This window comes from Phoxinus phoxinus (assembly GCF_949152265.1).
Source record: "Phoxinus phoxinus genome assembly, chromosome: 20".
In the NCBI taxonomy this organism is placed as follows: domain Eukaryota; kingdom Metazoa; phylum Chordata; class Actinopteri; order Cypriniformes; family Leuciscidae; genus Phoxinus; species Phoxinus phoxinus.
In genome coordinates this window covers 24,175,827-24,192,338 of record NC_136895.1, presented here as the reverse complement: position 1 = coordinate 24,192,338, position 16,512 = coordinate 24,175,827, and the positions used below count along the sequence as shown (strand labels likewise).

Here is a 16,512-nt window from a genome sequence, read left to right as displayed (position 1 = left end):
TCTCGAACGGTTTGGCCGTGGCGAGGAAACGAATTTATGGGCGAATATTGGAAACAGGAAGTGTGTTATAACATCCTCATACATTAATTGATCTGGATGAAACTTCAGCAGTGTGTTCGCTGTAAGAGGCCGATCACATGGATGTGACTATTGTGAGTCAAAGTTATAGCGCCACCAAGTGGCAGCAGGAAGTGTGTCACTTTCAAAATGCTTTAAAATCACCCTCTTATTTTTACCCGATTTGCTTCAAACTTTATGTGTATAATGTAAACATACGGCAGATGTAGACCTGTGAAAGGATTATTGATATCTTAAATACTGTTGCCATGGCAACGCAGCAAACTTTAATATTCTTTTTTAAAGTTTTTGAGACTCTTAGCATGCTTGAAATTGCATGAAACTCGACAGACACTTTACATTTATTGCCTAGTACACTTGTGCAAAGTTTCAGAAACGGGCGTGGTAAGGGGCTCAGTAGCGCCACCTTTAGTCAAAAATGGGGTATTAGTTTTACCTACAGTAACAAAAATCGGTATTTATATTTATCTCCCCGAGCCGGACAACTTTCTAATTTACAGTCATTAGCTCCGACCAACAGGAAGTCAGATATTTTGGTTTGAATGTGATTTGATGGGAATTTTGCCAGTCTCTCTCAGTGTCTGTGTGTGTGAGAGAGGAGGGGGGGCTTTATTTTAACCCTTTCTCTGCTGTGTGGGACTTCTCGGGCACTTTTGGGGCCCTTAACGTGCTCGAAAACTCTTGAAACTTTGCACACAGGTCAGAACCTGCGGCCATCAGCGCCGGGCTGAAGCTGGTACCCGGGCGTGGCAGGGGGGCTCAACAGCGCCCCCTTTAACGGGGTCCGAAAACTTGGTCCATATATCAAACTGAATATTGCATGAATTAGTATGAAACTCGGTACACATTTAGATATCATCAGGCCGAACAACTTTCGTGCTCTAAGTTTTACGCCAGCCCAACAGGAATTCGGCTATTATGGGTTGTATGAAAACGCACGCCCCTGGAATTTTATATACTCCTCCAAGAAATTTAATTTGATCTTCACCAAACTCGGTCAGCATGAAGTAAAGACATTGAGGACGCTAAATTGCGGACGGATTTTTGATATCTCGAATGGTTTGGCCGTGGCGAGGAAACGAAGTTATGGCGAGAAAAGAAAAACACAATGTGTTATAACGTCTTCATACATTTATTGATCTTGATGAAACTTCAGCAGTGTGTTTGTTGTAAGAGGGCTATCACATGGATGTGACTATTGTGAGTCAAAGTTATAGCGCCACCAACTGGCAGCAGGAAGTGTGTTACTTTCAAGATACTTTTGACTAAAGTGGGGGGGTTATTTTTACCTACAGTCACAAAACTCGGTCTGTATATTATGCTTATCGATCCGGACAACTTTCTCTTTTACAGTCATAAGCTCCGACCAACAGGAAGTCAGATATTTTGGTTTGAATGTGGTTTTGTCTCTCTCTGACAGAGTTCCCCCTGCCATTCTCTCTGTGTGTGTGTGTATGTGTGTGTGTGTGTGTGTGTGTGTGGGGAGGGAGGGAGGGAGGGAGGGCACACACACAGACAGCCCCCCCCTTTTCTGTGTGTGTTTGGAGGGGAGCAGAAAGACTCACACTGATGCAAGCTCTAAAGCAGACTTCTTCTCGACAGTCAAAGCGGGGTTACGTAATTGCCCGTCGTGCACAGGAACCCGAAAGGCAACGGGGTGGCGGCTTTTTATATATATATATATATATATATATATATATAAATAAATATAGCTGCAAGCAGCGATGGAGGGCCCAAGCCGGTGGCAGCGCCAGCCCGGTGCCTTTAGTGTAACTAAAGGCACCAGGGTGGCGGTGCCACCGGCTTGGGCCCGTAATCGCTGCTTGCAGCTATATTTATATGTTTGCATTTTCTTATATTCATAGAATCTTAGAAATATGATGGTAATTAAATGAAGGTAATAAAATGCACGAGGATTGCATGTGGAGTCCCATGATTCTCTGCTACATTGGAACAATGAACTGTTACTAAAACCTTATGAATATGTATGTGTGTGACCTTACGTGACTTGACAAAAATGTATGTGTGGTTGATGTGTATGACCAAGACAGAGGGCCTCCACTATAAGATAAGCAAATCTAACGAAGTGTTAGTTATAACTAAGAAGTATCTTCATTTGTCCTCGAGAAACAACCTTGGGGGAGGAACAACTATAAATGAGGAAGGATGCCCCCACTCGTTGTCACACTCTGCAGGCACTCTGTCTGTATGACTGTTGACCTTTTCTTGCAAGAAAACAAACATTCAATAATCCATAAGATTAGACAGGTTTGTCTATTATTCAGTATTAGAAAATTGTTTGCCACCACACTGTGTTTTCCAACAACTGGCAACCCGTGGTGTCGAAATACTATTGGGTAAATTGGCAGTGGGGGTCGATCACACAGACCAAAACAAAAACAGACATTCCGACAGGGAACGCACATTCTTTAGTACAGTCAAAAAGTTACATATGCATCTTTAAAGGTGCAATAGGTGATCTGGTAAATGTTAACTTCTACCTGCTAGAATTGAAGTTCATATCGCCCCCTTATGTAAGTTCAAAACGGACCAAAATAATCATTTTACCATAATAATAATAATAATAATTTTTCCATAATCGAGCAGCCCTAAAAAAAAACTAATTCATAAAATAAATAAAAAAGTATCCTTACCATAGACGATAACCCTGAATGTCATATCTGAGTTCCCAGTGTTTTGGCTTATCTTTAGTTTATAGAGTCCAGAGTGTTTGTTTCTCATGTTCTTGATGGTCAGAGATCCAGTCTGTTGATCCAGCTGCAGTCTGCCTTCCAATATCTCAGTGAGATGGGGATATGAGATCTGCGTTCCATCGATTTGAGCAAAGACTGGACCTGACTCAAACCTCCACTGTATCTGATTAAATCCCTGTATTTTAGCAGGATCGGGGTTTAGAGTGACAGAATCTCCCTCCATCACTGGCACTGTCTTCTCTTCATTTGTTTCAACACCAAATACTCCTGCAAAACAAACAGAAACAGTTTTTAGGGATTAAATTCATATAACACTAATGCTAATGTCAGTGAACAGATACCTGAGATCAGTCTTGTCTTATAAACACAATTTGACTTAGTAAGTCTATTGTCTATTTGACTTAGTCTCTATTGTGCTCTTTTACGGGTTCATAGTTTTGTTTATGGGTCTTGCTAGAATAGGTTTACATTATTTAATATTTTAAAAAGTTCATGTTTAATGAAAATAAGTCTGAAATATATGTATAACTCATGGAATTATTGAATAATAATCTCATGAATTAAAATAAGATATTAATATTACATTTAAAAAGTAACAACACAAGTAACAACATGCCTATAATTAAACTATACCTATTTTAACTATAACTATAATTTCTACTCCACAAAAAAAACATTAACATGTTCAAAATTCTGTTACATATGGTCTCTGGGAAAAATGAGTAAGAGAGGATCTGGTGCTGCAGCGTAACTCAAGTAAAACAAAGAAGGTAATCCAAATGGTGATAAAGAATATATGTGTGTGTGTGTGTGTGTGTGTGTGTGTGTGTGTGTGTGTGTGTGTGTGTGTGTTCAATTCGATAAAATTGTCACTGCAATGAGCCCATATAACTCATACTGAATAGTTTGGCACAATCATTTTGAGTTACCATTCTTGTAGACTAGAATTTTTACTACAAAATGATGTGAAAATCATTCTGACCACTCTTTCAAAAAACAACAATATAACGATTTAAACTTTGTAAGTCAGTTTTTGTGTCAGCACTGCTGTATGCGTAGGCGTGTTGATGGCCATGAATATGCATGAGGGGAGACAATATACACTCCCCCAATGGCTAATGCCCCATCAAGGTGCTGTGAGGCATCCTGACAAGGAATGAGAGGAGAATGAGAGGAGATTCAAAGGTTTTGTTTTTAAATCTGTTTTTATTGTAATTCCTCTATGTGGAGGGACTAAATGTTGTGCCTCACAAGACCACAGTGCTACCGTACATGTATAAACATATAGTACCAGTCAAACGTTTGGACACATTACCATTTTTAATATTTTTGGAAGAAGACTGCATTTATTTGATCAAAAATACAGAAACAACAGTAATATTGTGAAATATTATTACAATTTAAAATAATGATTTTCTATTTTAATATACTTTAAATTATAATTTATTTATTTGATCAAAGCTGAATTTTCAGCATCCTTACTCCAGTCTTCAGTGTCACATGATCCTTCAGAAATCAGTATAATATCCTGATTTGATAATCAGGTATTATCAATGTTGGAAACCGTTGTGCTGCTTAATATTTTTTTATAACCTGTGATACTTTTTTCAGGATTCACTGATTAAAAATAAAAGCATTTATTCAAAATAGAAATCTTTCCTAACAATATAAGTAGTAGTAATTTATTTCGTCGGTCATTATGAACATTTAAATCTTAGGTCACATGTAATTCAAAGATCCTGTACACAATACAACAGAAAAACCCTTAACTACTCACTTGCTCATTATCTGTTTTAGATGCAGGGCAACCTAACTAGTTAACCCAAAACAAACAAATAATTGCTCTAATATACGCCACAGGGCAGCTCTGTGGACATAATCTGCTATGCCCTGTCCGGGCTTTGGATGCTTAAGTTTTTCCTGATCTGGGGTATTAGGTGGAAGACAGAAGGCCTGCAGCACAAATGACCCGCAAATTTAGTAGGGACCTAGGAATACAACCCGGCCTGGGGTGAAGAAAGACTGAAAGACTATCACCATACCAGGTGCAAATCCAAGTACGTGCAGGCCTTAGCCTCATGTACCACGGAGAAAACTAAATTAAGGATCTCTCCTCAGAGATAACCCAGCAAAGAACCATTCATTGCAAAAATCAAGTACTGTACCATCAGGGCAGATAACAAGATTCAGAAGGTGTTCTCCGCACCAGACAGAGAACAGTTTCTATTTCAATGAATATTCAGTATTCTCGTGGAGGGAGCTCTAGACTGGAGTATGGTCTCCACGACCTCGGTCGAGAGACCTGAATCTATGAGCTGGGCCCCCTCAGAGGCCGAGCCCAGAGTATCCATAACTCCGGAAGAGGGTGAAATATTGTGTCCCTAATTGGGACGCTAAGTCCCTCCTGATTGTAATCTCCAAGGGAGAGCCATCTAGAAGGGACAGTAGGTCTGAGAAACACTCTCGGGCCGGCCAGAATGGGGCTACTAATAATAGACGAGCCCCTACCTGGCAAACCCTCTCCAGAACTCCCGGGAGCAAAGATATCGGGAAATGCGTACAGGTGTAGCCTCAACCACACCTAGTACATCGCATCCAGTTCAAGTGGAGCTGGATGCGTCAGGGAGAACCACAAAGGGCAATGCGCTGTATAAACAATGTGAAAGGTAGACTTGCTTTCTTCTCTCCCAGCAGTCTCAGGAACATTAGATCGGTGAGGAAGAAACCTCTGGAACGCCACTGAATAGTTTATTCCTTCGTTTATTTGAAAGCGGAGAGTTCAGAAGAACAGACATGTTTTATATTATTTTTCTTTACATCAGAAAAAAAAAATATATATATTGCAACTTGACAGACAACAATAAATAAGACAAGACAGATACACAGATATCGCTTTGCTGAAGAAACAGAAGCTGTCACGCTCTGCGTTCAGGGGCGCTTTATAGTTTCCTGGTCTTTGACATCACCTATGACGTCCCACTCATTCTTTGGACTGATTATACACGTGCTTCATGATGCAACACTTGGAAGTGTTCCCATTGCGTAAACGCAGCGGGAGTTCCCTTGATAGGGAACACATGGTTACCGAGTTGACCATTCTCTGGCATGTATTTTCATGATAATCGAATGTAAAGAGTTTTAACTCTAAAAACTGATTAGCTTATAACGCTAGTATATGGGGCATAGAATAGGTAAAAGTAAATCGCTAGTTAATACCACTAACAAGGCTCAAAATAGTCTCACACTAACACGGTAGCATAATGAGGGTCCCTACATGCAAACCGAAGCATTGAGAACTTTGTAGTGTGCCAGTTTAATAAGAAGATACTTTATAAAGACTACATTACGCGTATACAGGCAGGAGCCATCTTTGGAAAACAGTCGAGCCACGAACGCCCTGAAAATAAATATAATTTTAAACAGGATGGGACAATAGTTCTATACAAGGTTGTAGGGCCTTCATATTCACATATACCCCTTTTCCACCAGCAAGAACCAGGTGCTGGTTCAGAGCTAGAGCTAGAGCCGGTTCGCCTTCTAAGAACCGGTTTGCCTTTCCACAGGCTAGAGCGCCACAACAGAGCCAGATCTTACGTCACTGTGTATACATCTCATGTTGCCCAGCAACGCTAGCGCGGCAGCGCCAAACGAAAACACACCAGGCTTGTTCGAGATGGTTCGGCTTCTCGCAGACCGATCGCCGCACTGCGAAAGCGATCCAAAAGCACAAGGAGTCGTATGCTCTCCAAACACTCCCGGAGCTCTGATCGGTCCGCGCTGCTCCAATGCATCTCGAACAAGTCTTACATCAACAATGGCGGTCGTTGCGTTACTATAACTTATATTGCTCATGGCTTTGCGAACCTATCGGCATCCCAACACGGCGAATCAAACGCGTTCGTGCAGCTCGCCGTAACTTACATAGACGGAGATTACAATCGAGCAGCTATTAGCTCGATTAGCAGCTATTTCAAAAATGGCGGTCAAAAGTTTATTTTCGTCTTGTTGGTCACGGTAACCCCGCCCCCAGCCCCTGACGCAAGCGGTTCTTACTTCTAGCCCAGCAATGTTTTGGTGCTACTTAAGAACCACTTTTACTGGTTCGGAGCTGGTGCTTTGGTGGTCGAAAAACAAAGAACCGATTTGAAACTAGGCTCTGGCTCCGAACCAGCACCAGCTCTGCCTTGGTGGAAAAGGGTTAATAGGGCCCAACAGTAAGCCCTCATAGTCCAAGAGCCTTGTTTAAGATGCCTTGTGTAGGCCAAGGGACACATATATATTACAGCATTAATAAACATTTGTTTTCATTGTTAATGGGTTTTCTGAACCAAACTGGATAGCGCGGCCTTAAACCCCAGGACCCCCCGGGCTTCTGGTAGTCAAGGGCCCCTGGGCACTGGCCCCATAGGCCTGGTCAGTAATCCATCCCCGTCTATGAGTGGTGTGTGCATCTGACTCCTCCTAAATGGACATCACTTAATGGTTCTGATCGGACAATCGTTGGTGGTTGCCACCGGGTACTAATTAGCCCTAAGAGCTTAACAATTCATTACATTCAGCATCCATATATATGATTTGGGTCTTGAGAGGCTTCATGTACAAAAACTCGCTCAAGTTTAGTAAAAAGCCCAAAACAATTGTGCTTGTTGTATTCTACTCATTGAGACCTTGCATATGACATTTGACAAACGACTATCTGAGCTGTATGATGTATTTTACAAATTGCGGTACGTAGTACAAAAAAGTATTTCATAAATTATGGAAAAAATGTGTTCCTATTTATCAGCAAATAACATTTGTAAACTCTAAGTCTAAGCTTTCAAATGACACCTATTTTGAGTTGATCTGTGTAGTAGTTTTGAAAAATATGATTATTATTTTTCTCGCAGTGTACATGTATTTTTAAAAAGTTTTAATATTTTGGAAGTGAAATATGAAAGATGATTATGGATTATTGAATTTTTAATAATGAAAATGTGTTTGAAATGTTTTGAATTAAAATATTCACAGTTTAAATATTCAACTATGTTGAATTTCAGCCCATAAAAATGCAAGTCCTAAAAATACAATGCATTAAAATGCAAGTATGGTTAATGCAATGCATATTTTTTTTCAAGTAGTGCAATTCAACAGACATTATTTTACTTCCATATTTGTTAGGGGTGGTTAATCTGTCTGATTTCCCCATTCGATTCGATTATGATTATTGAAGTCCCGATTCGATTACAGTCGATTTTCGATTATTAACGATTCTCGATTAGCGATTATTGATTTTCCATTTCACAACAGTAAATTCACTACAGTAAAAATCACAACAATAACAAATTATAACAAATTTCAACATATTCTGAATCTCTATTAACATAAAATACGGATGTCCACGCATCACATGTTACAGCAATCCTACCCGCTTTCTTCAGTGATTCCATGACTTCGGTTTTGGTCTTGTTGTAGAGTGTGGGGGATCGCTGTGTCTGTAAAATATCTCCGAGATGGGACTTTGTATCTCGGCTCCAAAGTGTGCAACATAGCGCGAAAGCCCTGGTTCTCAACGACTGGACGCAAATCCTTGGCAATAAAAGTTGCGATTGATTGTGTAATGTGCTTTGCCCTTTCCGAGCCGGGTGAAAGCTTTGACAATATTGTTTCCACGCTTCAGAGTTCCGTCTTTTGCGCTCCGTCAATATTACGTTATTATCGATTTTCAAAAAAAAGAGAATCGTCCACGTCCGCATCGCGATGCATCTAAGAATCTATTTTTTCCCCCACCCCTAATATTTGTGGCTTGATTTAAATTGAGCAGCAATACTGCTGTGGGTAAAGGGACGTGTCAAGCATTTATTTATTTATTTATGTATTATTTATTAGGGGCCAAGCACTGAAGGTGCGGGCACCTATTGTATCTGTTCCGGTTCTTATTCTTCTTTTTCTTTTTTTTTCTTCCGACTGGGCGTCTATGGCAGCCTATAGAACCGTTTGCGGGAAACTTATGAAAATTGGCACAGTGATAGAGGACAGCCGGAACTATCAACATAGCAAATTTGGAGTCTCCAACTCATTCCCTCTAGCGCCACCAGCTGTCCAAAGTTTCACTCATGTTTATGCTAATAACTTTTGAACCACAAGGGCTAGAAACAAAATTATGTTTTCCTCTGATTCCTGAGCTCACGACGATTCGACTGCACCCTTATCACTTTCGACCAATAGGTGGCGCAGTTACGAAACTGATGTGATGTGGTCAGAGTGAAGTGACAATGACACATACAAAGTTTGGTGTCAATATGTCAAGGCATTGCAGATATAAAGCCTGAATAGTCATTTTGGTATCATGCCAAAAAAAAAAAAAAAACACTAAGTATTTCACACTAAGTAATCGAATAGGTTGTGCGATTATTGTCTAAAAAATCTCCATGTTTTCGGTGCTGATGCAGTGGTGACGCGTTCATGACATGTGGGCTAACATGTAAGGGTGGCGCTGCCAATAAAGCACCTAAAAGCTGTCACAAAGAACCGGCAAAAGTAATGATTATGAATGTGTCAAGTATAGCAAGGATACATTTTAATTGTTTATTAAAGAACCGGCAAAAGTAATGATTATGAATTGTCAAGTATAGCAAGGATACATTTTAAAAGTGTTTTCTGTGTCGGCTGCAAAGATGAAGTTGAAGATGCTGACTCGCGATCTCCACAGTAGTGAACGCGCCGGAGAGAAATGCACATTTCATACGGATTACATAGGTTTTCTTTCGTTTTGAATTGTTCTGTTTAAAAGTAGAGATTTCAAGCGTTCTGTATATAATATATATATTTCTCAGGTCTGGTCTTTTCTCAGGTCTTTTTTTTCTTATTTATTATTTTGGAACAAACTAAGGTCTCCGTTTAAGAACGCCGGCTCGCAAGCTGCAGGTTCCGCTGCTTTAGAGCACCGCAGCGCATAGGTCTATATCTTCAAGTTTGGCCTAACCGAACGTCCAGTTTAACTGCCACAAGTTGATCTTCTTGTGATAAAGATCTCATCAAGGAAAAACACGCTGTATTTTCATTGCATTTTTCATTTATAAAAAGTTAAATAAATAGTAAATTTTAATATAAAAATATTAACGATTAATCGATAGTCGATCGTTAATTCTCCCGACGATCGACTAAGAAAATTTAATCGAATGCCCATCCCTATTTGAGACGCTGGAAAGAATTGAACACGCGCGTCCTTATATATAGCCGAATAGCCGGCTTTTACAGTGGTGACCCTGACGTGATCGCGAAGCACAACGAGAGCCGCAAAAAATATCTTTCCAGCAAAACGGAATCTAAAATCAACACAGAGGTTTGAACATCTTCTTTCTTCCGCCGCTGTGGTAAGTCAACTTTTTCTGCCCTTTTTAGAAGTGTTGAGAAAATGTTTGCATTGTTACGGGTCGGAAGGCTCTTTGTCTAGAAACACGTGTGAGGACGTGATTAGATTAGTAGCGGCAGCGCAGATGAAGAGTAAAAACACTTGTATAGATTTGAAAGATCTCCTTGTTTGCCTAAGCAACAAGAAACGAAACCTAAAATTGGAATAACATCTTCCAAATAATTAATAACTCGACGTAGAACCGGGAAAAAAAAGCCTAAAAGTTTTTAAAATCCGCTGCATGTTTTTGTCATTATTGCATTGGCTTGTTAACCCCTTATCAAGCGCCCCTATTTTTGAGAATTTTCTGAAAACGGCATACCCAAATACAAATGTCTGTAGCTCTTAAACCCTATGGTCCACATTCATAATTCTTGTCTTTTTTTAAACTAGACAATTGAAACTTTGTTACCCAAGAGTCAATTTTAACTCAAAGTTGAATAGGAAAAGAGTAAAACAAGGTAAATTGACATGAAAGTGACTTACGATTTCTTTGAATGAACTTAACTTAGGGAAAAATTGATCAGACTTTTATGTCAAAAGCCTGAAAACACCATAAAGATAAAATTTAATGTCTGGACATGTTTTGAGTCAAATTTGAGATTGATACTCCCAAAAATGTAGTTTCTGTAAGCTTTTATTGATGAAAAGTATAGGCGTCCTTTCCAAAAACCTATTTGGAGACTCCAATAGACACCTGATAACCAAATGACATAAGAGTAAACAGTACATACTACATGCATGTATATCAATTCAAGACTGTTTTGCCCATCAAACCACACAATAAAAAACTATTTCAGCAAAACATTTTAACATTTTAACAAAATACCCTTTATTTTGATCAATTCTAATAGCAAAAACAGTGAAATAAAACGTCTATCATTAAATGTATAGCCTAGACATTCCAGAAGTGACCGTTTTCCAACTAATGTATAATATATATATATATATAAAAAATAGTTTTAGAACATTTGTAATTAGAACAGTGTTTTTTACTCAAATAAATTACAGTAAACGGATTATTATAATGGATATCCTACTTTCTGCTGCTCTTCGTCGCTTCTTCTCTCCACCTTCTTCAAAACACCACCAAAGTATTCTGTAGTCGACGATCAATGGTAGAGATGTTCAGATATAAGCTTTGGATTAAATCCGTGTGTTTATATACTGTCTATGGTTTATTCGAACTCCGTGGGCAAAACAATGTAAAACAACGCTATGTGTGTGTATGTGTCGGCGCACTATGTGTGTGCGCTCTTGCGTGTGGAATGGCGAAAGCGCACGTGTGAATGAAAAGTTTGCGCTTTGTTCTTGTATTACACGTTTCATGCAAGCAGATTCGTCAATCACTGCATCGATGTTGGTTGGTCAATACTCCCATCAATCAAAACTTTGCTGACTAGACATTGGCTGGCTTTATCCAGGCTTTTATCCAGTTGAAAACCGAGGAGCGCGATTGACAGTTCGCGCATCCGGTAAAATGCTCCCTTGTTGTTTCAGTCAATAACAAAGCCTGTGATTGAAGGATAGACACGAGGGAGGGCTCAATTTACCCGGAAGATTCCAAACTACGGGGGAGATATGGCTTTTGAACGTTGGAATCGATATTTCATTGAAAATGAACATGATGGATTACTCTAACTCAAAACGCTCATGTAAACAAAGGAGGATATTTCGTTTTTTTCCCTATTTTGTTGTTGTTTTGGATTAAACAGTGGGATGCATTTTGAAGAGTAGACCCTTACATTGAAATGTATGCTGGTGTTTCTTGGATTCGTCCGAACTGATCTGAACCATACGCGATCAAAGATAAGTATTGCCGTTCATTGTGTTCATGTTTACAAGGTCAGTCAGTCAGCATTTAATTTAACCCTTTCCTCTCTGGTGTATTGATTGCAAAAACAAGCTCAGAACATGATTCTTGAGTGTTTTAGCTTTCAAATGATGCATAGTTTATGATAGTTGATTGAATATTTGTTATAAAACAAAGCCGATAAAAAGTAATAAAAGTTTAGCCACGCCCCTTCGGCCCGCCCGCGGGCCGGTGCTTGATAAGGAGTTAAAACAAACCAGCAACACATAAAGAGAATGAGTAAACATTAAAAAGGCAGGTCGATGCATTGTTTATGAAAAGCAAATTTTGGAAAAATAGGATGATATGATTTACAGGCTAAAACTCAGATGTCAAGGCTAAGCTAAATGCTATCGTCCATGCTGCTTCCAAACAAACTCTTTGTGTCTCCGGCTCACCGGTAGGCCCAAAACTACATTGAAAGCATGCCTGGCTCACACTACAGGAGTTTTGAAATCCTAACCGATTTTGAAATCTGGTTGCAGCACACACTTTCGGAGAATCTTTGCAGATTTTCTTACCTCAAATCTTAAACATGCTCATACTACAAGATTTGAAAATCGCGGCGCATCACACACTACAAAATGTTACTAAGATTATCGTGCCAGAGGAAGCGTCTCACGTTATCTACGCAGCAGATCGGAAGCGGGAAAGCGGATGTAAACAAAATGGATACTGTAACACGAAAACTTGCTGTATCAATAATGATCGTTTGTTAAAAACAAACAAAAAACAAAACATAAAAAGAAACAAAACAAAAGCGGAAGAATAAACGAGTGTGGATGAGAAAATGGTTGGGGAGACGGGCTCAACATGGATTGTCAGTTCTTCAGCGAGAAATGCAGGTAAGAATTGAATTGACCTTATTACTGTCGTAGACTTGTTTCCTATTGGCTATTGTGACAGTACTGGCGTAATCACAATCTTGCTCATCCCGATAAATATCAAACATGTTTGATATGATCGGGGCGAGCCCGATTTGTGTGAGAGGAGATCGGGAGGGGCAAGATTCGATCTGTGAACGCCTCACCAGATAATCTGCGCCGAACATCGCAACCGATTGAGGTCCTCGACAAGATTTTTTTCTCCGATTCTCGGGAGGGGGAAATCGGGCATAAATCAGCCTAAAACTCCTGTAGTGTGAGCCAGGCATAAATATCCTATACTAAACCTAAACTAATCTTGACAAACTCTATATTACATTTAAAAGCTTAAACTTTAACACCGATGGGATTAAAAAGCATGCAATAATTCTGTTCATTTTCAAATTTGAAATTGTCCTTAACACATTGTTCTCATAGAACACAATTTAGTAGTTTGTGCAACAATGTGCACATAGCAGGCTAAGTTTAAGTTTATTCTTTAAACACAGGATTGCTTTACTGTAAGTGTATTTAGAACACTTAGGTAAAGGCTGTAGATATTCTCTAGGGCCTAGGCCATGTGTCCTGTGTTGGACTGAATTAAACACGTGTGTCTGCTGAATTTGTTTGTATCCTCGGTGGAAAGAAAAACTCCACGCGAAGGAGCATAGAATTGCCATGTGGCTATAATGTGATTCACAATGAATTAAAAAATCAGACACAAACGCGCATCTTATTAATCCTGAAACAACAAAACACTCATATTCAAAGTTCCAGAGAACGTCGCGCATTAGGGTTCAGTAACTCTGAATTTTGAACAAAATTAATAAATTGTTATGTTTGAATTCATTCTAAATGACTCTGAGATTGTTTTTTCCCAAATAGATTATTGGATTCGTATATTTCCACAATTATGCGACCAAATCAGCGACGGGCTGAGACCTGGCATCATTGCAAGTATACTTGAATGCAGGAGCGGGTTAATTTCCGTTTAGAAATAGCGAAAGTTATTTGATCAATCTAAATTTGGGTACGCTCATACCTCTGTTCTTAGTTTAATGTTACTTTAGATAAGTGTACGTGAGCAGTCACGGGCTTGGCTAATCCAAAGCTATTATAAGAGTGGTAAAGTTGATCTACTTACGTCTTTAATGGTGGCCAAAAATCTCTACTAAAGTAAATGATTGGATTAAGTTCCTGAGGGGACATTCAAGGGGGTTATGAAAAATATATTTTATTGTGTACGTGTGAATTACGGCAAATCTTAGATATATAACCATTTACCTCTGATTGACGACCAGGACTGGCGAGTTTGTGTCGAGAGACCTGTGAAAGACCAGGACCTCTAAGTGATATAGTCTCCTAAATCTAAGCGGATAAACTATAATCAGAGTTAAAAAGAGAATCCTCAAACGTTAAAATTATAATTTTACCTACACATAGTCCTTAAAGAGACTAACAAATTAAAGAATAGGCATTTGAAATCTAAAAAGAGAAACAGCGAACGCACATCTCATTAATTCTGTAACAAAAAACCCTTTCCATCATTGTGAAATTAAGCAAATATAAATTGGAACATGGATAATGATCATGTCCTGTTTAAACTATGGGCCGAAAAAAGGTCGAGCCTACACTGTACAAACTCAGTAGAAAAGGTCTTAACATGAACATCAACATATTGACAATGAAATTTTCACTTGGTGGAAAACAGTGGGTAGTAAGCAGAAAAAAATCAAAACATGGTGAGATAATTGAGGCTTTAAACTTCATAAGTTATAAACAGCTACATAACTCAACTAAACTTATGTTAAAACTAAAACTAAACCTATCTTCGCTTATGGAGGTTAAATGTGAAGAAGTGCATTAAAAAAATGCGGAGGCACAAATGTCTGAAGCAAAGATTCAAGATCTTCAAACAGGTAGCTATGTTAGAATGTCATGAAAATCATCCGTCTGCAGGAGAATTCAGAAAGCCACACTGTGGAAAACTCAGCAGATTCTGTAATTTCTGTCACAAAACAGAGGAAAAGTGCTGGTCCCAAAAAACGCAGACAACCACACTCTAATGACACAAACTCTGCAAATAACCAAAGCTCAAAAGCATCTAAAACTCTTACTGAGCTGACAACGTTGATTACTCAAGGTCTTCAGCTATTAGCGTCATTTGCTAGTCGGGTAGCAGCCCAATATCAAATTGCTTAATAGTTTAACATCTGAATTCTTTTAAATATAGCGATTGTATTATAACTTGAAATATAATATCATCCTTAAAATTTAATCTCATTTGTGGGCTACCCAGTGCCAAAGCGGAAGTTTGCCTTTACCACTGAAAACACGACTAGAAGTGTGGCACAGGTAACAGCCAAATAAAATTGAATCTGATCAGAGAAGTACATTTACGAGGTGGGTGTGAAATGCTAAACAGAAGTACCACAGTTTTTACTAACCGAATGTGTGAATGACACCATAAAACAGGCAACACCGATCCAGGTGAACACATTTCTGCCCACAGATCTGATTGTAATGAGAGCAACTTGAAATGACAATATGAGTGATAAAAACTCAGATGAATCCAGAAGTTTTCCCCAGCAGAACTGGGATCTCTAATGCTCATGACACAAGCAGACTGTGAAGGCTCAACTGCAAGAGCAGCTTCAGGTGTCACACACTGCGCTGAAACAACAGAATTCAAAACCGTTGAAAATATCTGAATTAACTGTGGTTCTCTCTGCATTTGTTTCTGTCTCAGGTTTAACACTGAAATTCCTCGGAGGATGGACGCCAGGACGGACCGGACTCCACCTGCACCAAAGCAGGATGAGATTGTTAGAATATAACCTGAGATTCGGGAGATGGGTGAAAAGACAACTCAAGAGGCCACTCACACCTCACAGTAACACACTACTGCATAAGTATGGCCTCCCAGTTAGAACTGGATCTAAATTAACAACACAATTGTCAGATTTGATTCCACCCATCTCTTAGACCTGAACACTGAACACACACCTCCATTCCCACTCCCACATACCATCTTCACCCGGAATAGATCAAGTCTCTCCAGGCTGAACACTACACATAAGAAGATAAAGATGGCATAGAGACCAAAAGTGACACTTCTGAACAGATCCAGACAGCTTCACACACATAGGATGGCAAAGCTGATCCCATGATGACAGTACACACTAGGGGTGTAGCTAACGGTACGCAGAAATCACGGTTCGGTACGTACCTCGGTTTTAAAGTCACGGTTCGGTTCATTTTCGGTACAGTAAGGGAAAGAAATGCAAAACATTAAACTGCTGGTTGTTTACTTAACTTTTTTTAACAATTTGTTTACACTTTTTTAAACCATCCATCCATCCATCCATCCATCCATCTTCTTCCGCTTATCCGGGGCCGGGTCGCGGGGGCAGCAGTCTAAGCAGAGATGCCCAGACTTCCCTTTCCCTAGCCACTTCTTCTAGCTCTTCCGGGGGGACACCGAGGCGTTCCCAGGCCAGCCGAGAGACATAGTCTCTCCAGCGTGTCCTAGGTCTTCCCCGGGGTCTCCTCCCTGTGGGACGTGCCCGGAACACCTTCCCAGGAAGGCGTCCAGGAGGCATCCGGAACAGA

General features: G+C 39.6%; 1 protein-coding gene across 2 annotated transcripts in view; it reads right to left on the bottom strand.

Annotated features, from left to right (window-relative positions):
* Positions 1–16,512, bottom strand: part of LOC306987680 (uncharacterized protein) — a 125,292-nt gene that overhangs the window by 92,912 nt on the left and 15,868 nt on the right. For both annotated transcript variants that reach the window (XM_079592170.1, XM_079592171.1), the window contains exon 2: positions 2,733–3,059. In XM_079592170.1, coding sequence (XP_079448296.1) covers positions 2,733–3,059 — 327 coding nt within the window. The remainder of the gene's footprint in view (positions 1–2,732; positions 3,060–16,512) is intronic.